Source organism: Schistocerca gregaria, chromosome 2 (genome assembly GCF_023897955.1).
Source record: "Schistocerca gregaria isolate iqSchGreg1 chromosome 2, iqSchGreg1.2, whole genome shotgun sequence".
Classification (NCBI taxonomy): domain Eukaryota; kingdom Metazoa; phylum Arthropoda; class Insecta; order Orthoptera; family Acrididae; genus Schistocerca; species Schistocerca gregaria.
The window spans coordinates 294,510,163-294,534,017 of record NC_064921.1 but is presented as its reverse complement, the minus strand read 5'-3'; the positions used below and the strand labels follow the sequence as shown (position 1 = coordinate 294,534,017).

At 42.8% G+C, this 23,855-nt stretch overlaps 1 protein-coding gene across 1 annotated transcript; it reads left to right on the top strand.

Annotated features, from left to right (window-relative positions):
* The first annotated feature begins 220 nt into the window (after positions 1–220).
* On the top strand, positions 221–22,053 carry LOC126336910 (protein charybde-like). The gene is made up of 4 exons (XM_050001040.1): positions 221–456; positions 11,993–12,188; positions 15,038–15,199; positions 20,599–22,053. Exons 1-4 carry the CDS (start codon positions 408–410, stop codon positions 20,681–20,683), a joined length of 492 nt encoding a protein of 163 aa, XP_049856997.1. The 5' UTR covers positions 221–407; the 3' UTR covers positions 20,684–22,053.
* Positions 22,054–23,855: the final 1,802 nt, after the last annotated feature.

Genomic DNA, 23,855 nt, shown 5'->3' with positions numbered 1-23,855 from the left:
TATACGCACCTTAGCTTTTTGGCTAATCGCACGAGCACCACATCACGTCGTTCTCAACGTGCAGTTCCCAGAAAGGAAATAATAGTGCAGCTTGTTTCGAACGATAAATTAAATAACACCGGATGTCATGAACTGCTCATTTGGCAAGGACCCCTGACGCCGACGTAAGCAGATAACGCGTCGGACGTTAACGTTGGGCGCGGCACGTCGTCGGCTCACTATTAGCGGCGTGAGGACGAAGGCGTCCGAGTTGAACCGAGCGGCGCCTGGCGGTGGTGGGAAGAGGCGCCGAGCTTGATATAGCCGGCGAGGCGGCGGATGCTGTCAGACCGCTTGGCGGCTCGACGCTTGGCTATAGCCGACGCGGACCGAGTGGTTGCTGGAGCCGGCAGAGTGTGCTGCACGCCATGGAAGTTCTACCGTGTCCCGTTTACGTGGATTTCTCCAGTCTTGGAGGTAAGCCTTACTTTCTGACGCTCTTTCCTTTTATCGCATACTAGGTTTATCTTCCGCTGCTTCGCTCGCGTACATTGTATGATTTGCACTGACTTTCTTTTTGTTTTCATTAATCGAATTTTCATATTCTTCACAAATTGCAACACCGTAATTAGGAGGTATTTTACGAATGTACTGTTGTTCAAAAAACGATTCTGGTACCTGGAGTCCAAGGCTTTTGTTAATTGTTCCTTTTGCGTTCTTGTGATGATATTTCCATAGGAACTTTCATCCCCTAACACGTATTTCCTTATATCTAATGTACCAATGAAATACCAATTTCCATACATTTAACTCCAAATTTGTTTTTAATATAACAAAATATTTTCTTGAAAATTTTCGTCCCCTATTTCACACCATTATGGGTTGAATTTCCAAAAATAGTAAAACAAGTATTTTTTTCTAACAGAGAAGCCAAATAAAAATGTTCACAGGTTCAACTTTGAAAATGCTTCCATAATGAAATAATTTCATTAAAATCCCCCTCCCCGCGCCCCTATTTCACTCCCTTAGAAGTCTGAATTTCCGAAAGCACTTAAATAAATATTTTTTTTTATTTCCAAGCGAAAAGTCAAATAACAGTTTTGATAGATGTAACTTAAAAAATACTTTAGCAGTTCTTTAACAATGACTTAATTTCAAAAAGAGTTTGATTCGCTACTTTACTCCGCTAGTGGCTGAATTTCGATAAATGTTACACACGATTTTTTTTATTTTTGATAGAAAAATCAAACAGCAGTTTTCGTAGTTCTAGCTTAAAAATTGTCTTAATAGTGACATATTTTCAGAAAAGAGATTCATTCTTTGTTTCGCCCCCTTAGGAGTGGAATTTTGAACAATCTCGTCTTAAGCGACACTTACAGTATAAGACCAACAAACTCTCCAAATTTCAAGTTTCTATCCTCAGCGGTTTGGGCTGAGCGGTGTGTTGTATCATGCCACTTCCAATAATGTCAAACCTCTACCGACACATCAAAGCACTGATATCACTGAATTGTCATAATTTTACAAGTAGGTATTTCCATATTAATAAATTTTTAATTCTGGTACTTAGCTGTTTTTATGTTCGCTTCTTCTTCGGAGTATTTGTCTTGTCTCAAGTTTTTCCTGTATGGAAAAATCTGGAACTTCCCAGGATTTTAATAGTTCGGTTGCGACTTTAACTGTGAAATAATTAAAGTTCATCCAGTTTAGCTTCTGCGTTATTGCACACCCAATAGGTGATTCACAATGAAATTTCTATCATAATACAAAGCGTAGGATGCTCTTCAAGACTCTTGGCGATTGTCTATACTAAAAGTAGCAACGCCAGAAGATAGCATCGATTGGCAGAATGACCTGCAGAGGGTTGATGAATGCTACAATCCCTGGCACTTTACCCTGAGCGTACTGCGTATACACATGGAAAGAAAGTCACTACTATAGAACTACATTATTGAAAAAAAAAACTGCTGGAAACAGTATCTATCGTAAGACATCTAGGAGGAACTATCCAGAGCGACCTTAAATGGAATTAGCACATAAAACAGATAGTAGAAAAAGCAACTGCCAGGCAGAGATTCATAGGAAAAATCTTAATGCAACTCATCCACGAACGTAGTGGCTCTTAGGGCGCTTGTCTGACCGATACCTGAGTTATTGATCAATATGGGATCCTTACCAGGTAGGACTAATAGGAGATATACAGAAGATCCAACGAGCGGCGCGTTTCGTCACGGATCGTTCAGCCGGCTAGAGAGCATTACCGATATGCTCAAAAAACTTCATTGGCAGACCTTCCAAGAGAGGGGCTGTGCATCAAGGAGAGGTTTACTCCTGAAATGTCGAGGGATCACTTTGCGGGAAGATTAGGACAGCATATTACTTCTTCCCTCATACATGTTACGTAATGACCGCGACGAGGAAATTTGAGGTATTAGAGCTTATCGATAATCATTCTTCCCACGCACCTTTCGCGGGTGGAACAGAATAGAGTGGGAGGGGGGAGAGAGGCTCAGTTACTGGTACAAGAAATATCCTCTACCACGGTCCAATAAATCGCGGGCCTGATCTGCAGTGTGAGGTCTTGCATTGTCATGGAGAAGGACAATTCCGTTTGTCAACATGCTGCGTCTTTTGTTTTGAATCACTCTGCGTAACTTTCTCAGGTTTTGGCAGTATGCTTCTGCACTGGTAGAGGTTCCTCGTTGCATGAAACCGACCAACAAAACACCTTGCCCATCCCAAAACATCGACGTAATGATTTTGCACTGGAACAGAGTCTGTTTGCAGGCAACTGTGTGTGTGTCTCCATTCCATGCCCTGTTGCTTCGATTTGGGCGAGATATGCGAAACCTATGTTTCGTCTTCAGTTATGATCTGACTCTAGAAGCTGTCACCTTCTTTGTGATAACGAGTCAAGAACTTCATCGCACACTCAAATCATTGGTTTTTGTGATCCTCTGTTAGGAGTTTTCGGACCCAACAGGAGTACAGTTTCCTAAACTTTAGGTGTCCAGAAACAATGTTGTAAAGAACTGATATCGACACGTCAGAAAATTCGTTTGAGAGACCTGTTATTGTGAAGCACCTGTTCTCACGAATCCTCGCTTCAACTGAAGCCACCAAAGCCACCGAATCATCTGTAATCCAAGCAGGGCGACCGGAGCGGTCCTCATCAGGGACGTTATCACGGCCATCTTTGAATTCTCGTACCCACTTACGCACTTGGCCTTCACTCATGACAGTATCACCGTACATTTCGAAAATCTGTCGATGAACTTCTGCAGCAGACAGATTCCTAGCGGACAAAAACCGTATCACTGAGCAAACCTCACACGCGGCGGGCGAGTTGATGCTGTTAAACGTTTTGAAAGCACAGAACACAACCGCACAAGTTAGCTACAGAGTTGAAACTGAGCACAGTTTTCCCGAGTCATGCCGGTACACTATGCACGCGCTCGTTGTGGCATGCTTGCGAATTACTAGTGTCTATAACAAAACGGACCTTACTTAAAAAACATGCCTTGTACATATGTAGCCAAGGAATCTAATCATTCACATTGCTGGCAACGAACGTATTTATATGGACTTTTTTATATATACTTCACATAAAACTAACAAAATTTAGTGGAATACTGCAAATAATTTTATAAAATTAACATAGTTATGTTACTTTTCACGTAGTATGTAAGCAACAATGCATAAATCACGGCAGAAATAAATTGTTTTATATGAGGTTACTGTTTCACAAATGAAATGTTCGATATCCACCGGTATCCAATGGTTCCTAATGTGCATTCAACTTGAGTACGTCACAGTATCTGCAGAACGTCTTCTTTCTACATCCATATATATATTCCACGAACCATTCTAAGATGTGTGGGATTAATATTTACAAAATATTATCATTCTTCCCGTTCCAAACATGTGTGAAGTGAGGGAAGAGTCACTGCTTAAATGCATCCGTGTGCTCCGTAATCTGTGTGCGCTGTCTCTAAGAAAGCGAGCGACACGTAGAGGGTTGATTTCTGGATGTTTCACTTAATACTGGTTCTTCACACATTGTAAGTAGGTTTTCGCGAGATAACTGGCGTATATCTTCAATCGCCTGCTAGATCAGGTTTTTCAGCACTTCCACGACGCTCTCCCAAAAGAAAACAAATCCCTTCTTTCGATATGTTAAACAATCCCTGTTCATCCTATTCGTTATCGCTTCCACACACTTGAGTAATATTCTAGGATGATTCGATGGAGTGTTCCTTATGCAGTCTCACTGACTGACAGCATTTTCCCGATAACGTGCCAGTGAAAGGAATGAAGCTCGAAATGTTTCAAGAATCGGGAAATGAAATCGGCCATGCCTTTTACCGACATTTGCCTGGAGCGATGTCAGAAAATTGCGGAAACCTAAATCTGGATGGCCACAAGCGGATTTGAACCGTTATCCTCCCGAATGCCAGTCTAGTGCGCTAACCACTCCACCGTCTCGCTCGGTACCTACTAATGAGACAAACTATCCAATGAAACTACCTGTTTCGGTCATCAATTATCATCCTCAGGTCTTAAAACAGATATCGTGGATCCCTCTCACCTCTGCAGAACACGCCGAGGAAACCACATTGTCATTGGAGTTTCATTTTCGGCCTAGTATGGTTGTGCCGAAGAATAATTTTTTTGTAAAAAAAGAAAACATTACCCGTCTCCAGACAGCAGGTCTGCAAGAACCGAAACATACCTTTCTTTACCTAAAATTTTGGCTGTGTGGAACTCCATTTCAGGTCCATTCATTATGTTACACTCAGGTATTTGCATGACTAGCTGATTTCAACTGTGACTGATTGCTGTTGTAGTGATAGGGTATCACTTTTCTGTCTTTTGTCGAGTACAAAATTTTATATTTCGGTACCTTTAAAGAAACTTGCCAATGTCTGCGTAACACTTCAAAATCTGACTGAATATTTGTGAAGGTTTTCCCAGATATTTCTTCAATGTAAATGACTGCAATATCTGCAAAAATTCACCATTAAGTTTTTTTTTATTTCATCCCTATTTCATCGTCGACTTCGAAGAACGGGCTGAAAAACTGCCTGGTCCGAGATTTCATCAGAGTCAAGGAATATCTAACAGAAACTCCGAGCGAGGAGGGGGAGCAATAAGCGCCTACACATGTTCCTAGATAACTACAGTCGAATGTTTGCATGGACACATCACGGCCACAGCTGATTGCGGGTCCTTGTCCAGTCGAACTATGGCTCCAATGATTCTTAGTTTGAAGAGATAAATTCAGACCTTTGTTTGCTTTCTAAACGAGACTGGATCAAAATTTGAAACTCAGCGCAACCACACGAGTCTTGATTCTCAATACATACATATCCAAGCAATCGACATGTGTCAGATACGAATGTGACCAGCATTGCTACAATCCAAAAGCGCAACGCTCGTATTCCTTTCCTTCAGATCACGTTAGTGTTTACTGCAGAGTCTTGGGCATCACGAAAGTTCTCCAGCACTATTCTGGCTACGACAGAAAGAGTTCGTGATGGTATCTGATTAGTTAAGTCTGCTATCGCGTCTCAGTACTGCGACACAGTACACAGAGAGAACAACATTCAGCTTCTGAATCAAGGTGGTTGAGCTACAGCAGCACAGAACGTTGCTAAACTTCTTGATACCAGTGAAGTGAGTACGTGGACCTCCGCACAAACAACACAGTGCATATGACCACATCCACAAAGATAAAGTGATGGCATAGAACGTAATGGAAAGGTCATAGGGTGAAAGCCACGCAACTAAATGAGGAGGATATAATTCCCAATCACCTACACAGGGAATGCGTTAGAGAGAACCCAACTTTTTCGTACGAGTCAGCATGAGAAAATGTTTTAAATCATGTTTTCTTCTCGTGTGTGTGTGTGTGTGTGTGTGTGTGTGTGTGTGTGTGTGTGTGTGTGTGTGTGTTTTTGTGTGTATTGTGATCAGCGAGTCACATTGGGCAAGAGACTAAACAAGCTGAAACACCAATTTGGAACTATTACCACTACTATCTTCACATCATAAGGTGTAACAGTTCACAGAATCATCATACAGTTTTTAATACAAATGTGTGTCAGTTTGCATGGAGAGCTACTGTATCACATCATGGAACGCATGGCAACAGCGACAGCCTTAAAAGTGATATTATCAACTCCTCTGAACGTCATTTGCAGTGATGCCGTTGTCTTCCATAGACATTTAAGCTGACTTAGCCAGTACAGGGAGGGGGCAGCGGGAGGGGGGAAGGAACGGACTGCAGTTTTCAGAATGAGATTTTCACTCTGCAGCGGAGTGTGCGCTGATATGAAACTTCCTGGCAGATTAAAACTGTGTGCCCGACCGAGACTCGAACTCGGGACCTTTGCCTTTCGCGGGATAGTGCTGTACCATCTGAGCTACCGAAGCACGACTCACGTCCGGTACTCACAGCTTTACTTCTGCCAGTATCCGTCTCCTACCTTCCAAACTTTACAGAAGCTCTTCTGCGAACCTTGCAGAACTAGCACTCCTGAAAGAAAGGATACTGCGGAGACATGGCTTAGCCACAGCCTGGGGGATGTTTCCAGAATGAGATTTTCACTCTGCAGCGGAGTGTGCGCTGATATGAAACTTCCTGGCAGATTAAAACTGTGTGCCCGACCGAGACTCGAACTCGGGACCTTTGCCTTTCGCGGGATAGTGCTGTACCATCTGAGCTACCGAAGCACGACTCACGTCCGGTACTCACAGCTTTACTTCTGCCAGTATCCGTCTCCTACCTTCCAAACTTTACAGAAGCTCTTCTGCGAACCTTGCAGAACTAGCACTCCTGAAAGAAAGGATACTGCGGAGACATGGCTTAGCCACAGCCTGGGGGATGTTTCCAGAATGAGATTTTCACTCTGCAGCGGAGTGTGCGCTGATATGAAACTTCCTGGCAGATTAAAACTGTGTGCCCGACCGAGACTCGAACTCGGGACCTTTGCCTTTCGCGGGCAAGTGCTCTACCAACTGAGCTACCGACAGGAAGTTTCATATCAGCGCACACTCCGCTGCAGAGTGAAAATCTCATTCTGGAAACATCCCCCAGGCTGTGGCTAAGCCATGTCTCCGCAGTATCCTTTCTTTCAGGAGTGCTAGTTCTGCAAGGTTCGCAGAAGAGCTTCTGTAAAGTTTGGAAGGTAGGAGACGGATACTGGCAGAAGTAAAGCTGTGAGTACCGGGCGGGAGTCGTGCTTCGGTAGCTCAGTTGGTAGAGCACTTGCCCGCGAAAGGCAAAGGTCCCGAGTTCGAGTCTCGGTCGGGCACACAGTTTTAATCTGCCAGGAAGTTTCGGACTGCAGTTTACTGTGCTCTCTGAATCACGCTGCAATGCGGCATTGCCTAAGGTGAAAGAAGTGTCACGTGACAGATAAAACTCATGAAACCGGTCAGGGATCGAATTCTAATTGATTGTATTCAAAATCTGTGACTTTACCGCCTGGCCAAGCCTAGGTATTGTTGTATTTTTGCATTAAGGAATCATTTATATAACCAGACGATTATGTAGCAACGTCATTTGGGAGAAAAGTAGTGTATTTTTACTATTCTTTACTTTTTTCCCCGATAATAATCTACAGTCACCGTATTTCGTATACATCCAAGAGCTCATTAATTTCACAATGCGCTCTTCTAGGGGTGTGACGAATAGGGTTACATGAAATACAAAATCCCCTTAATTCTGTACAGCTGAGTTGCATCTACCAAAAAAAAAAAAAAAAAAAAAAAAAAAAAAAAAAAAAAAAAAAAAAAAAAACGGTGTCGATATCCTGGAGAAGCAGAGTGCAAATTTCCAAAGGAACAAAATCTACTGATATGCACTCGTGGTTTTCATACATCTTGCCGGGACAGTTCCTCCACGACCAAGGCCAATTTCTTCTCCTATCTTAGGCTTATCAACTCTGCTGTCGACCCGATATGAAAATGTGTGCCTTTCCCCTTCTTTCACAGTGGTGGATTTTTCTGGCTAATTAAAAACTGTGTGATGGATCGCCCATCGAACTCGTACCATTTGCTTTCGCTAGCAACATGCTTGTCAACTGAATTCTACAGCTGATCCATATGTACCTCTTATTACGAGTGGAGGAGGATATTTTGTGTAGCACTGTCGCCCTCCCCCATTCTTGTTCCAGTCGCGAGACGGAAGCAGAATTCTAGGTAGGCATCCATGTGAGCTAGAAACGCTTAGATTTTTACCTTTATCATCTTTTCACGAGATAAAAGCAGAATGAAGCAATACATTGATTGTATCTTCCAGTAACGTTCACTCTCAGCATTTTAACAGCCACAGTGTCACGCATGAAACCCCTCCTGTATTGTTTGCCCCATGTTGGATGCGTGTATTCTTGACGCTTTTACACTTACTAAAGTAACCTGTGGCGAAACGCGGCGCTCTTCTTTGGATCGCCTCTGTTTCCTTTATCGGCGCTATTTAGTAATTGTCGCACCCTGAAGAGCAAAATTCAGTTTCCGTTGAATGTGAATTGTGTAAGTTACCTCCTCCGTGGTTTCACTACAGTACGTTAGCAATCCCTCACCGTATCTCTGCCATTCCGACGATTAGTTCTCGTGGACGTTCCGTGCGCATACTCTCGGATATTTAAGAGATGTGACTCCTTCCAGAGAGAGTTCTTCAGTCGCGTAGGTCATATAATAACGCAACCGTTATATTTTTTTTTTATACTGAAGGTCAACTGCGAACTCTTGCAACAAGCATCGATCAGCTGGAGATCTTAGTGCACATCGTCATAGTTTTCTAGCGTTGCGACTATTTCAACATCATCATTCGCGAATAGCCTCATGGATCTTCTGACGCTAAGCGCCAGCTTACATATGTATTATGAATAGTAATGGTCCTATAACATTCCCACGGTGCACGCCCGAAGTTAATGTTTCAAATGGCTCTGAGCACTATGGGACTTAACATCTGAGGACATCAGTCCCCTAGAACTCAGAACTACTTAAACCTAACTGACCTAAGGACATTACACACATCCATGACCGAGGCCTGATTCCAACCAGCGACAGTAGCGGTCGCGCGGTTCCAGACTGAAGCGCCTAGAACCGTGGGCCACAGCGGCTGGTAGCTTTTGCATCTAAGACACAGAGGATGGACAACCACAAATACCTCAAAAACAACTCATTACCATTCCTAAAGAGGAGTAGGAAAACAGTTGACATTCGAAACAGTTTCCAGCCGTCTCGGAATGGATAAATGCAGGTTCTGTATGGTTTTCAAGGTAATCTATACACCTGTTCCTGAAAAATAGTGGCAAGTTCCGGAAAAGATAATAGAGGTCGACAGCGATCACGCACCCCTCTCTCCAAAGTAGTCTACAAAGGCCCAATAACAGTGATATCTGGTGACTATGGTGACTATGGTGACTACGACGATTCGTTCTCGTGCTCACAAAACCAGGCATGAATGACGTGAGTTACGTCAACAGGGACAATATCATCTCTGTTATCATGGAACAAACATTTTAGCCCAGGACGACCCTGATCAACCACAATCGGTCACATAATCCTTGGCAGTAATGCGGCCTTAGAGTAATTAAGGAGCGGATGGGATACCACGATATGATTGCCCCCGCCTTGTTTCTCTTCCGGGACGTAATCTCGGCCATAAGCTGAAAACAATGTGAAACAAGGCTCATCAGACCACATGACATTCTTCCTTAGCTTCATGGTCTAGATTTTGTGGCTTCGGCACCACATTTTCCTGCTACGGGCATTTTCATCATTGATATATGGTTTTGTGATTCCAGCTCGCCCTGCGAATTCCCTGCTTCTGCATCTCCCTTGGTACCGTTTTGCTACATTCAGTTCTGCAGTGACTTTTGCAGCTGTCGTCCTCTTTAGTCAAAATCCTCTTCAATATTCGTCGACCACGATGACTGAAAACAGACTTTCGTCCGAGTTGTGATTTATCTCTCCCTGTCAGTGGTATAAATCTTCGATACGGTGCCTTCGTTACGGAAACACTCAGCATACGAGCGCCAACAACATGTCCCCGTTCGAATTCAATTACCTCCAACACAACGCACTTCAAACTACACATAAAACTATTCTGACCTCAACAGACCCTTGTAAAGTATTGAGGACCTTTCCCAGGTCCTCTTCTTCTTGAAATACAACAGCGTACCTTGCAGGCAGGGACCAGCATCTGCATTTATATTTCAAAGCATGCCTTTCTCGCCATGTTTCCAAATTTTTGACGGACTTCTGTATCACTACGTTAACAATGGCACGCTGTCTTCTAAACGTACTAAACTAAATCGGCTATCAGGCCCAGGGAACAGAGCGATGTAGACTGGCAGCCGTATCATTCGGCTGCCGTATGGTGGGACATGGTAAGGATAACGCTCTCTGCCATTGACGGCATTCGAGGCCTTGGTGTAGCTCTAGCACTGACATCATGAGGTTGAGAGAAACCTATTCCTGTCCTCCCACCAAGAAAAAATCTTTGGTAGCTCTAGGAATTAAATCCAGATCCCTCCATGGCATTCAGATACGCCGACATCTCATCTACAGAAGATGCTGTGCACTATTTACTGGAATCCCGCAATCCATTCGTGAAGCTGGTACGATAGTCCATACGCTCATATTTTGCTCCTTAGGTGGCAGTGCGGAAATGTATAGAAAGCATTCCGGAAGTGAAAGAATATGCCATCAACTGGACGTCGGTTTCTGTTGCCTCCTGGGTCTCGTTCACGAACAGGGCGACCTGGGTTTCACTATGGTCTTGGTTTTGTGAATGTTTGTTGACTTCTGTACAGGAGTTGACTAGAAATAATAAGGTACCATGAAACGTGTCGCAAAATTTCCATTCGAGTTCCCTTGCGGCACACAGTTTCACTGTTCTAGAAAGTTTCTACATTTCCTCCTTGCTTGTTTAGTGATGAGCGAGCCACATGTACCGATACAGTATTTTAATAACGTTTCCTTGTACTCTCCCCTTTTCTTTCGCTCATCTTTTAAGAAGTGACACTTGAGAACTTTATTGTGTCATTGTTTATGTGTTTGTGAATGTGTGTTTCGTAAGACATGTTTTAGCAAAATGTTTATTCCTTTATTCTACAATTTTATAAAACACTTGTTTAACCACATTCATCTCCCCAGACTTTGATATGGGCCCTAAGGACTTCGATGTCATGAACAGAATTAACTCCGGTATCATTTTTCCATGAACATGAACAAAAGCAAAACGATGATAATGGAATTAGTCGAATTAAGTCGGGTGATGCTGAGGGAATTAGATTAGGAAATGAGACACTTAAAGTAGTAAAGGAGTTTTGCAATTTGGGGAGCAAAATAACTGATGATGGTCGAAGTAGAGAGGATAGAAAATGTAGACTGGCAATGGCAAGGAAAGCGTTTCTCAAGAAGAAAAATTTGTTAACATAGAGTATAGATTTAAGTGTCATGAAGTCATTTCTGAAAGTATTTGTATGGAGTGTAGCCATGTATGGAAGTGAAACATGGACAATAAATAGTTTGGACAAGAAGAGAAGTTTTAGAAATGCGGTGCTACAGAAGAATGTTGAAGATTAGGTGGGTACATCACGTAACTAATGAGGAGGTATTGAGTAGGATTGGGGAGAAGAGAAGTTTGTGGCACAACTTGACTAGAAGAAAGGATCGGTTGGTAGGACATGTCCTGAGGCATCAAGGGATCACAAATTTAGCATTGGAGGGCAGCATGGAAGATAAAAATCATAGAGGGAGACCAAGAGATGAATACACTAAGCTGATTCAGAAGGATGTAGGTTGCAGCAGGTACTGGGAGATAAAGGATCTTGCACAGGATAGATTAGCATGGAGAGCTGCATCAAACCAGTCTCAGGACTGAAGACCACAACAACAACATCATCTTTCTTTTAGTTCATCCACAAATTGTTGCAACAGATTTTCGTGTCGTACCATTAGACCTGGAGACGACAAGTGACTGTGGTCTTGTGCTCAGGTTGTGGGCAGGCGGTGGGGCCTGATGAGGCGGAGAGCGCGGAGGCGAGGGACGCATTGTCGCGGCGTCTGGAGGCGGAGCTGCGGGCGGCGCGCGGGGGCGGCACTGGGGGCGGCATCGCGCTGCCCCCGGCGCTGCTGCTCACCGCCGCCGAACACGTCCTGCAGATGGCCACCACAGAGCCCTACGGTCTTAGGTAGGTCTACTGTCGTCCTCTGCGGACCTGTCTATGAGGGGTACGATAGTCATGGACTCTTGTTTTCTTCTTCTTCTTTTTCTTGTACTACATCGGCGAAGGGTCAGCATGATTAGTGAAGGTGTTTCCACTGTTAGTATAAGGGGTGATTAGTTTAAGGGGTGGACGGATGTCCTTCCTGGCGCCGCCCCTTTGTGGGCTATCTATACCACTGTTAGACAATGAGAGAATGTTCCGGAGCGCCGGTCGCTGTGGCCGGGCGGTTCTAGGCGCTTCAGTCCGGAACCGCGCTGCTGCTACGATCACAGGTACGAATCCTGCCTCGGGCATGGATGTGTGTGATGTCCTTAGGTTAGCTAGGTTTAAGTAGTTCTAAATCTAGGGGACTGATGACCTCATATGTTAAGTCCCATAGTGCTTAGAGCCATTTGAAACATTTCTTCTGGCGCTGATCTCTGCTGTTTGTTGCCAGGAACAGTCTTAACTGCCTGAAATGTTCTCAGTGCTCGAACGCTTGTTTTGTTTCTCTCGATGTTACAAAGCTAGTTCTTGACGCGGATCTTTTGACACCGTTTTTCATTACTCATTCCAAAGCTAGCGTGCTTCATTTACTCATTTTCTTATGATAACCCACACGCTACGGAAATAAAAGGCAAGTCAATGCGGATGAAGGCAACGGCCTTGTCGCGGTGGATACACCAGTTCCCGTGAGATCACCGAAGTTAAGCGCTGTTGGACGTGGCCGGCAATTGGATGCCAATTGAGGAACTACTCGACCGAATAGTAGCGGCTTCGGTCAAGAAGACCATCATAACGGCCGGGAGAGTGGTGTGGTGACCCCACGCCCCTCCTATCAGCATCCTCCCCTGAGGATGACACGGCGGTCGGATGGTCCCGGTAGGCCACTCGTGGCCTGAAGAGGGAGTGCTTTAACGCGGATGAACAGGGGAAACAGTCCTGTAACGTTCGAATACAGCATTAGTAATGGGCTACTTGACACAGTAGTATCAGTTAAATATCTAGACGTAGCGCTGCGAAGTGATGTGATATGGAATAAGCACAATAGGTTGATAGTCGGGAAGATGACTACTGTACTCCGTCTTGTGGGGAGAGTTTTTCAAAAATCTAGCTCATCTATAAAGCAGACGGCATATAGAACGCTAGTGCGACCCATTCTTGAGTACTGCTTGAGTGTTTTGGACTCCACCATATCGATTTAAACGTAAACGTCGAAGGCGTGCTGCTGGATTTGTTATGGGTACGTTCGATCAGGAAGCGGGTGATACGGAAACGCTTCGTGAACTGAAATGGGATCTCTGGAGGGAAAACGAAGCTCTTTTCGTTAAGCACTACTGGAAATGCAAAGAACTGCAATTTTAGGCCAACTACAGATCGATTCTACTGCTGCCAAAGTACATTTCTCGTTAAGGACCTCTGAGATAGGGTGAGAGAAATTAGGGCTCCTACGGAGGCTTATAGACAGTCCTTTCCCCTTCACTCTGTTTGCAAGTAGAACAGGAAAGGAAATGACTAGTGGTGGTACATTATACCCTCCGCCATGCGCCGCACGTTGGCTTAAAAGTGTAGATATGGCTGCAGCTGTAAAGCTATGTCCAGAATACACTCTTTTTATTTGATTTCTTGTAATAAATTTGGGGAAATGATACATTTACGGTGCAAATTATCAACTGCAGCCGGCCATTGTTGCCCAGGGGTTCTAGGCGCTTAGGTCTGCAACCGCGCGACCGCTACGGTCGCAGGTTCGAATCCTGCCTCGGGCATGGATGTGTGTGATGTCCTTAGGTTAGTTAGGTTTAAATAGTTCTATGTTCTAGGGGACTTATGGCTTCAGATATTAAGTCCCATAGTACTCAAAGCAATTTGAACCATTTTTTTTATCAACTGCAAATATTGAACTCATAATCTAACATCTAGATATGGAAACTAATGAAGAGGTATCGATTCGAATCGGGTAGAAAACAAATGAATTTCAACGCACGTGTTGACCAAAGAAAGGGACGGGTTGATGGGCCACGTCCTGAAGCAACAACAAATTGTTAGTTTGCTAATAGATGTGTGGGAGGTAAACACTGTAGTCAAAGATCTAGTTTTGACTACAGCAAACATGTTCGAATGGATGTAGGTTGCAGCAGAGATGAAGACTGCAACAGAACTGTCCAGCGTGGAGAGGTCCTTCAAACTAGTCAAAACTGTAATGCTATATCATCGAATAATGAACTTACAGAAAAATTTTCAGTCATAATATACATACTAAACGATATGCATGTCCACAGGCAGAATGTCAATGAATCATGGAAGATCATCCCGAGTTAAGTTAGTCTCCCAATGTGAGCACGAGACGTTCGACCAATAATTGTTACTCGTGTGTCCAAAGACTTGATTTTGGACCGGCACTGCTGGCACAAGAAGATTAAATGGATTAGGTGAAGATGGAAGGAACCTTTTTAATGTCTCAATGGCGGGTTATAGGGCTATGAATGTGGCTTTGGTATACTGAATTATAAACTTACAGTATAAACAAAATTGTAGATTCAAAGAGTTGAAGTGTACCTGTAGTGGACTAGAAGATATGGTAATTGGTTCTGTTTACTGCAATATTTTTGGTTGGAATTCTATATATGTGGAAAATGTAACAGATTTATTGGCTTTGACTGGTCGAACGTTGAGAAATTTGTGCGGAAGCCCTTTATATCTCCACCAGCAATAGGATTATTAGCGTGTCTGCTTACCAGCTCACTTGCCAGGACGCGAGCCCAGCTGTGGTCTAGAAGATTTTTCGCGTCCATTAGGAAACAAGTTGCTAATGTGAGTCTTCCACCTGTTCACAGGGGTTGCACGCTGTACGTGGACCTGGAGACGGGTAAGCAGCCGGCAGAGAGGATACGACTCGCGACCGTGAAATGTGCGCCGGACACGCTCACCACCTTCGAACTCTTCCTTACTCTGCGCCAGGAAACCTCCTGGAAGGCTGCCTTACCGCAGTTCCTCAAGTAAGTACATCTCTCTCTCTCTCTTCTTTTTTTGACTGACTTTTATGTCATCCTACACATGTAAAAATTATATAGCCATTAAAAATGTCGATACAAGGTGTCGACATAAGGCTTTCGGTAAGTGATAACACATAAAAGGACCAGTATATTACGGTAAAACCAATTATCAAAACCTTAATCGTCCATACACTAGTAATTATGAATCTAACGTTCCCTACTTATTTTTATATATCTACACATGTATTCCAGAACCCAACGTACAGAGCATATTGGAGAATACTTCATTAGCAATTTTCTATATTATTCCACTCAGGTACTGAGGGAGTGATAAATAGCTATAGGACTCTCTACCAGCGTTTTAACCTTTCTTTTCTTAATCTCATGACATCCACGCGAAAAATATTCGTAGTCGGCACAAAGTCTTCTGATCTCTGAGGGAACAACGTCGCCTTCTTTCCAAAGGTTCCCAATTAAATTCTCCATTTGTCTTCCAGTTTCGTATGTCTTTGGGGATCTGTTACAATCGTAGCAGCAGACGTTTTGCTTTTATGCCTACTTGACAACGATTCCAAACGCTGGAACATTTCTCTGGAATTGGTAGCACCAACACCGCGTATGCAGTTTGCATTACAGACATATTGCCTTTATTCCAGACTGTGACATCATTTTTTTTTTCAGACTACTGATTCGATCAATGGTGAGCATCTTCAGATCTGCAGAAAAAGGCGGAAACCAAATATGACGAAAAAAGATGACGAAAAAAAAACAGCTTGACATCGTGAACGGCGCTACTGTTCCTAAGAAACTGAAGTACAATGTCCAAACATGTTTCTGTCTATATTTGGCCGATTTAGAACTATACAGAGTACAATGAGCTCAAGACGTACAATTGAGTGAAAACTATTCAGCGATTGTAACGTGTAATAAAACGAAACACAGTAAAACGAAAAAAAATAAATATTAAAATTGTTAAATAGAAGTGTATAAGTGACAATATGTTATTCTGAAACACTATTGCGGTAATTTAGATAACCAGTAATAACACGTTCAAGAACAAGCTTAACGAGCTAACAAAATTACGCAATAACTAGTGAAAATAAATCAAACGTGCAAAACATATGACTGAAGTGAGTAATCTCATTACAATCCCAGAACACATACCCAGTTGTACGTTTTCACGTAATTATATTCTGTATATTAGTTATTATTGCTTTCTCTGTCTTACTCTTAATGCAGTTTAATTAATTTCACTTTTATTTACAAAGCATCTTCCGTGGTATTCTGCAAATTGGATACATATGTATGTACATTTTTGGTTGCTTTAGATTAAAAACAGCATTTTGGCTAAAACAACCAAAGATATACAAACGTTACATATCCAATTTACAGGATAACGACAGAAGATGCTTTGTAAATAAAAGCGAAACACTTTTAGTATAAAGTTCTGTTTAATTAAATTGTAGCAAGCTTAAGACGGAGAAACCATTAATAACTGATTTTAACAGCTCCTGCAGATGGCCATGCAAACAAACATTTTGTACTGGTCAAATACGTTTATGTTAGAGACATCTAACGAACTAAAACCACAACACTATTTTTATAGCAGCTGTATCCCAATTTGTAACGAATACCAGCGCCGTTCACATGACGATTCAGCAGCCGCCATTGCGTAGTTCGCACCGTATTTTAATTACGTTCGACGATGCCAAGCTGATTTTGTGTGTGCTTTCTGACGAGACCACTCTTGCTTTATCGTACTAGAACATGTTTAAAAAGAAGCGTACTTCGTCGTCTTTTAAGCAAATTTATGAAAGTAATGCCTTTCATAATGTATTACATGTAAATTTTCAAATCTTGAATCAAATATTAAGGTTCTCATTTTAAAAAATATTTTTAAACTCCAAATCATCTTGAAAATCACGTTCAAGTTCACGATCATTAGTAGCAATGTGCGACCCACCTACAACTTGTATCTAAAACATTTTGGTGTATGTCATCTCCATCCCAAGCTATTCGCGATTATGGATTAAAATGTTCCTCTGAGTATATCACAGGCCACCGATGATGCTCTGTAAATAAAAGGCAACGAAACGTGCGTGGCATAAAACATTCTTCTGTTTAGTTGCGTAGATGTATCACACCTCCATGAAATTAATAATAATAAAAATAATAATATAGAAACAACTAGCTTGTGACAGAAAACTACCTGTTCTACTCGTTAACCTGATATGCAAATATGACTGTTTGTTTTTCGGTTTACCAATGATGAAAAGCGAAGCACATGTACTTTCGCTAAAATAAGACATTCAGTACACTTATTGTCTCACTTCCTCTGTGTAAACTCTGTATTTATTACTTTGTTATCAACGTTAATTACAATTCCTATCTTTGCTGTAGCTGCTGCTCAAAGCGCAAAGCTCCAGGATCTATTACTATAGTCCTAGCTGAGCGTTTCACTCTAGTAGATTTCTGAAAGAACTTTTTAGTCCTACTGTTGACCTTTCACAGTGTATTACACTTCATAGAACACTTTTTCTCTTTGGACTATAACTGTCTGCAAGTGGTTGTCTTTGTCTGATGGCACATGTTTATGTGTGTCTGTATAATTTCCATAAACTCGACCCAAACGTAGAAATAAAAGTGCATTTAAAAAAAAAAGAAGAAAGAACTTTGAAATGTTCCAGTGTCATACCAACTTTTGTAAAAAGGATAATCGTGAACTAATGTTATCGGTACCTTTCCGCGTTTGGAACAGTGTGCGATTTCCTGCAATAGGAAGCTTGATCGTAATTCTTCTCACTCCGGAGAAATCCTTCCCTGTGACTAACAACTTGCGAAAAATTAGTTTTCTGTTCCGATGCCCATTGACTAGTTAACAAGCTACATTTCGGTAATACACAGAACTGTTAGATTCTTTATTTTCGTCATTCATTAACCCATTACATTGCAGCAACAGTTTTCACCACACTCCGGCGCTTACATCGTGCATATATGACGCTATGAGTTCCTATAGGAGTATCTGTACAGTATAAAGACAGTATCACTTCCTATAAGTATCAGCGTCATTTACGGACCATACGTGACCTAAAAGTTCATAGACCTATTATAAGTCTGTCCTCAAATTAACCTGAATGGTGTTCCAGGCTGTCGGTACACTGATACAGAAAATTGCAAGTAAATGATACCTGATGACGACAGAATGCTGTCGAAACAGGCTGAGTCAGTTTTACTACGGAATACGAGGGAGAGTCAAATGAAAACCTTAAATATGTTTTTAAATATTATTTATTGTGCAGAAGTGGTACAAAGCTGTATCACTTTTCAACATAATCTCCCCCACGCTCAATGCAAGTCATCAAGCGCTTACAAAGTGCATAAATTCCTTTAGAAAAAAATTCTTTTTGTAGTCCACGCGACCACTCATGCACGCCGTGGCGTATGACTTTATCAGAATGGAACTTCTTTTTCCCATTGCGTCCTTGAGTGGTCCAAACATATGGAAATCACTTGGAGCAAGGTCTGGTGAGTATGGTGGATGCGAAAGACACACAGAATGCAGGTCTGGGATTTTTGCAACTGCTGTACGGGCAGTGTGGGGGCCTTACATTGACATGATGCAAAAGGACACATGCTGACAGCACTCCACGTCGCTTTGATTTGATTGCAGCCCTCGGATGATTTTTTAGGAGATCTGTGTATGATGCATTGGTGACAGTGGCCCCTTTAGGCATGTAATGCTCCAAAATGACGCCTTTTTCTTCCCAAAAGAGAGTCAGCATAACCTTCCCTGCTAACGGTTCTGTTCGTAAGTTTTTGGTTTTGGTGATGAGGAATGGCGCCAATTCTTGCTCGCTCTCTTCGTTTCCAGTTGTTGGAAGTGAAACCAGGTTTCGTCTCCAGTAACGGTCTTGCAAGGAAGCCATCACCTTCTCGTTCAAAGCGCCGAAGAAGTTCTTCACAAGCATCAACACGTCCTTCTCTCATTTCAGGAGTCAGCTGTCGTGGCACCCATCTTGCAGACACTTTGTGAAACTGGAGCACATCATGCACAGTGTGGTATGCTGATCCACGACAAATCTGTAAACATTCTGCAATGTCATTCAGTGTAACTCGGCGGTTTTCCTTCACTACGGCTTCAACTCCTGCAGTGGTCTGTGGAGTCACAACTCGTTGTGCCTGACCTGGGCGAGGAGCATCTTCCACTGAAGTCACACCATTTGCGAACTTCCTACTCCACTCGTAGACTTGCTGCTGTGACAAACATGCATCACCGTACTGAACCTTCATTCGTCGATGAATTTCAATAGGTTTCACACCATCACTAAGCAAAAACCGATTAACAGAACGCTGTTCTTCCCTGGTCAAGTCGCAAGAGGTGCGGCCATCTTTATACTGATACTGAGACGGTATGTGTGCATCTGCACTATGCTGCCACCTACAGGCCATTTGAAACGTCCCCTTAGAAAACTTAATGAATTACTGTGCTGATAAACCTCTTACATTATTTGATTTTCAAACAGCTGAGCAGAACTGAACGTACTCAGACATTTCGCTCTTTACCTATTCTGATTAACACTAAAGTGACACACAATATTTTTAGCGCAACGCAATCTGACTTTTAATAATCCCTACAGAAGAATGGCCCTGACTAACAATAACCTATACCTTTCATGAATCACTTACCGCACAAAAACTTTGTTACTCGAACTACTGCAATACAGCGAGCGCCACTACTGCCAGCTGACATCCAGTCTTACAAATTTACTGTATCTGATGGATACACGTCCAGATCATCCGCTCTCAAAACTCCGCCATCTCTCTCCCCACATCCACCACTGCAGGCGGTTCACCTCCAACTGCGCAACGCTACGCGCTGTTGACAGCCAACTGCCCAACACTACAATAGCAAACAACAATGCAAACCAGCCACAGACTGCACACAGCACAGCCAGTGATTTTCATACAGAGCGCTACGTGGCGGTGGCGTTACCAATATAAGAACGTAAATAGCCTACTTACACATTCTGCACGCTGTTTCTAGCACGCTTACCAACTTACAGGATAACGGCACGAAATTTCGATTTGTTATTACAAATTTAAGGTTTTCATTTGACTCACCCTCGTAGTTATAGAACGGTTTTTAGCTAAACATGTCTCATAGCACTATCTACATGTCGCAATTGAGGTCGCTTACGAATGACTTTCCCCGGCAAAGCACTGGAAAATTTCTCCTCCATCCGCTGCCTGGCGTTGCTGTTGCTGCCAGTGATTGCGAGGAGAAGTCATTAAGTCCCTCGGCTGCGTGCAGCGTCTGGAAAACTTGCGAAGACGAAAGCCGCCAGCGAGTGAGTCACTGCGAGGGAAAGCGTAGCTAACAGTCTGTGGTGTGGTTTCCGCAGGAACCTGACGAGCAGCGGCGCCCTCCTGCTGAGCAACGACTTCACGCTGAAGAAGAAGCGCCTCTTCCGGACGTACGCCGAGTGAGTCACCGTGCCCTACCTGGACCTCCGCAGGGGGCATCGGCCGGCAAGAACCGTGTCGGGGACGCGGCTAACGCAAGTTCCTTGGCTGGGTGCGCAGCCTCTCAAACCCGCAGAGATTTTTTTTTCGTACCTGATACACTGCATCGGCGCACCTTTTGATATGTGTATTTACCTGTGACAGTATAGGTTGCTGTCTTTGTTGTCGCACAGTGTAAATGAGAATACAGTGAAGGTAACATTACTACCTTCGAAGTATAATAAATCTGAAAATTACTTTCGATAAACGTATTAACATGAGAACATATTTATGAAATAATGTGTGTACTGAGGGCCAAAAGTCACGGGAAGGTACTGGATGTGATGTCGATAGCTGAAGCTCATCTTCTGCACCAGTCTCTCCGTACAGTGCTGGTAATAATGGCTTCCTGACTCCCCACATTCAAATAGGTGACCATGTGACGCACAGTAGATCGACAGTGATGTATGTTCATCAAACGCTTGCTGTCGCCGGGTGCAGTAGTTTACTCATGTAAGAACACTGTCTCTTCCATGGTTCAAATGGCTCTAAACACTATGGGGCTTGACACTGAGGTCATCAGTCCCCTAGACTTAAAACTACTTAAACCTAACTTACCTGAGGACATCACACACATCCGTGCCCGAGGCAGGATTCAAACCTGCGACCGTAGCAGCAGCGCGGTTCCGGACTGAAGCGCCTAGAACCACTCGGCCACAGCGGCCGGCGTCTCTTGCATGTTGAAGTTCTATCCTAGACATTGTAAACCTCGGAAAGCCGTATTCTTGATTACTATCAGACATAGCATGAAGCGTACGTCTTGCACCGGGTGTCGTACCACGTTCGAAGTCGGTTAACTAGCGACGCGCTGTCATATTCACCACAAATCTGTGTGTAACAGACTTCTTAGTTATCGTGTCTACACTCAGGCCATAAGCTGCATCTAGCTGCTGCATTTGGACTTGACTTTTGGCCACTCAGTTTAGTGCGTAACTAGCTTATGCTCAGTGAAACGAAAATTTTAAATATCGTTATCTCTCCTCTGTTCAATCATTATCATTATTCTCATGTCATAATGTTGTGTGAGACGTATCAAGAGACGCATCATTGTTTTGAAAGAGAGTGTGTGTCTGGAACCTGATTGTGTGTTTGTATGTTTCATGTGTTGTAAGGATAAAGACTGATGTAATACGAAATATTTATACTCATTTTCCACTGTAATGGTCGATTTTAAGGACAGTTCACCTTTTATTTTGTTTTACGTACTGTGGATGAAGTTTTTGCTCAATAATTGTTTGATGTTATTTAGTGCCAAAGAGTAATGTAATGACAGAAATAAAAAGAAAATGATTCCATTTTTGTCTATTGTTATCCAACCTTCCCCTCTGTTAAAAAATAACATCCCTGGTAATCATCTTTCCGCTACTTGAATTATATCTTTGTTGGGTGTTGTTAGACATTTGCGTTTTAGAATGGGAGCGAACTGCTCTAATTATAATATCTCACTGGCATTCAGTAGTACGAAAAAAGGAATCTTTTGATCACAAGCAAGTCCCTGGAGTCTTAAGAATGTAACATAAGTCAGTGAGAGGTATGTGAACCAACTTATTTGACCTGAGCCCAGGATCTATTAAATAGCAGATGTTCATCGTATTTCCAGAGGAGATTCGTCCCCATACTACCGAAAAAGACACAGTATGGTAAAACTGAAACTCTGAGAAGACCAATATGTGTTCCACAGTTCTGGAAAACTGCAGGGGTAGGATATTTTAAATCACATACTTCGCGAACTGGTAGAGGCACGTAGGAGATACAATTTACAATCTTTGACGCGGTATTTTGCGCTTTTGTCTTACAACCAAGGAATATCTCCGGGAAATCTTTGTCAGAATCGAGAGATGGAAACAGTTTTCACTTCTAATACAATACGTACTAACCAAAAATATGAAACACTAGTGTATATATAAGTGCACTTGTCTACGTATGCAGAGATCAAAGCCGAGGCCTTTGGCGGCATATTCAGAGTACCTAGCCCCATGACGATTACAGACAACGCCATCGACAGCGACTGACTAGAATAATACACACAATACTTTTTATTTTAACCTATCTGCAGGAGGGATAAAGAAGGAAAACTGGGAAGTACTCGTGGCATTTCTTCATTTATAGCAAGACAATATGTGCAGTGATATATTAGTGAAACATCGCTTGCAGAAGCATGAACTCAGACCTTATAGACTTGCAAGCTGATGATTGACTGACTGGTTGGAAATAAAGTGAAGAAAAGGCACTCAGCGAGAGAGCCCGTCACTACTGCTCCTTCACCAGCCGGAAAGGGAACTCCACAGAAAAAATGTAGAGGATGTGGTGTACATAGGCCTTGGTCCCCAGTTTTCAATGCTCTAAGGCGTCTATATAATAAGGTTTTCGGACACCAATCTCTTAATCTCTCCTTTCATAAGTGAAGGTTGAAGTCTACTGTTTAGTCGACGAACACATCATCAGGGCCCGTGTAACAACACACAATGGGGTCCGCAATCATCCTTGACCTTATTAAATGACCAATCACACCATTCACCAACAAAGTTTGAAAGTTTCTTGCCCTCTAGTAGATGTTTCCTAAGAAAGCTATCAAATGGACTCTTATCTGCTTTACCCCGTACTGTAGTGTTTTCTTAAACATCGGCGTAATGTCATCCAGACAACTGCGCAAACAACGGGTCTGCAGACCTCTTTGTGCGGGGGAAGCCCGTAATGAGGGGATTCCCGTACTTTCGAGGGCCCAAAACTGACCTTAATTATTTAATCTTACATTCAATTGACTCACGGAAATTCATTAAGGAGAAACGAACACAAGTGGACCAGTAAGCATTTCGTACCGTTTGTTATTACTCTGAACAAGAATGCTACAGAGACCAGCGCGCGATTCCACTTGTGCAGTTTTTCTACATTAGCAGTGCCTAGTACACCAGCTAGCGCTCTGGAATGCGCTCCCTTCATCTTTGTGTATTTCCTTCAATTGGTGTTGACACCAACAGGCTCTCCTACAAACAATCCCGTAATTTTTTTGTATGTTTGTGACGTACGCAGCATTACACTGCAAGTAATCTGTTAATAGAAATTGACTTGATTATAATACAGTGCATCAGGAATCCTC

Bases quoted from the DNA above. Each gene is read 5' to 3' on its own strand.
- LOC126336910 (XM_050001040.1), top strand. From the start codon at position 408: ATGGAAGTTCTACCGTGTCCCGTTTACGTGGATTTCTCCAGTCTTGGA. The intron at 457-11,992 runs GTAAGCCTTACT...TCTTGTGCTCAG, and splicing joins GGATTTCTCCAGTCTTGGAG to GTTGTGGGCAGGCGGTGGGG. The intron at 15,200-20,598 runs GTAAGTACATCT...TGGTTTCCGCAG, and splicing joins GCCTTACCGCAGTTCCTCAA to GAACCTGACGAGCAGCGGCG.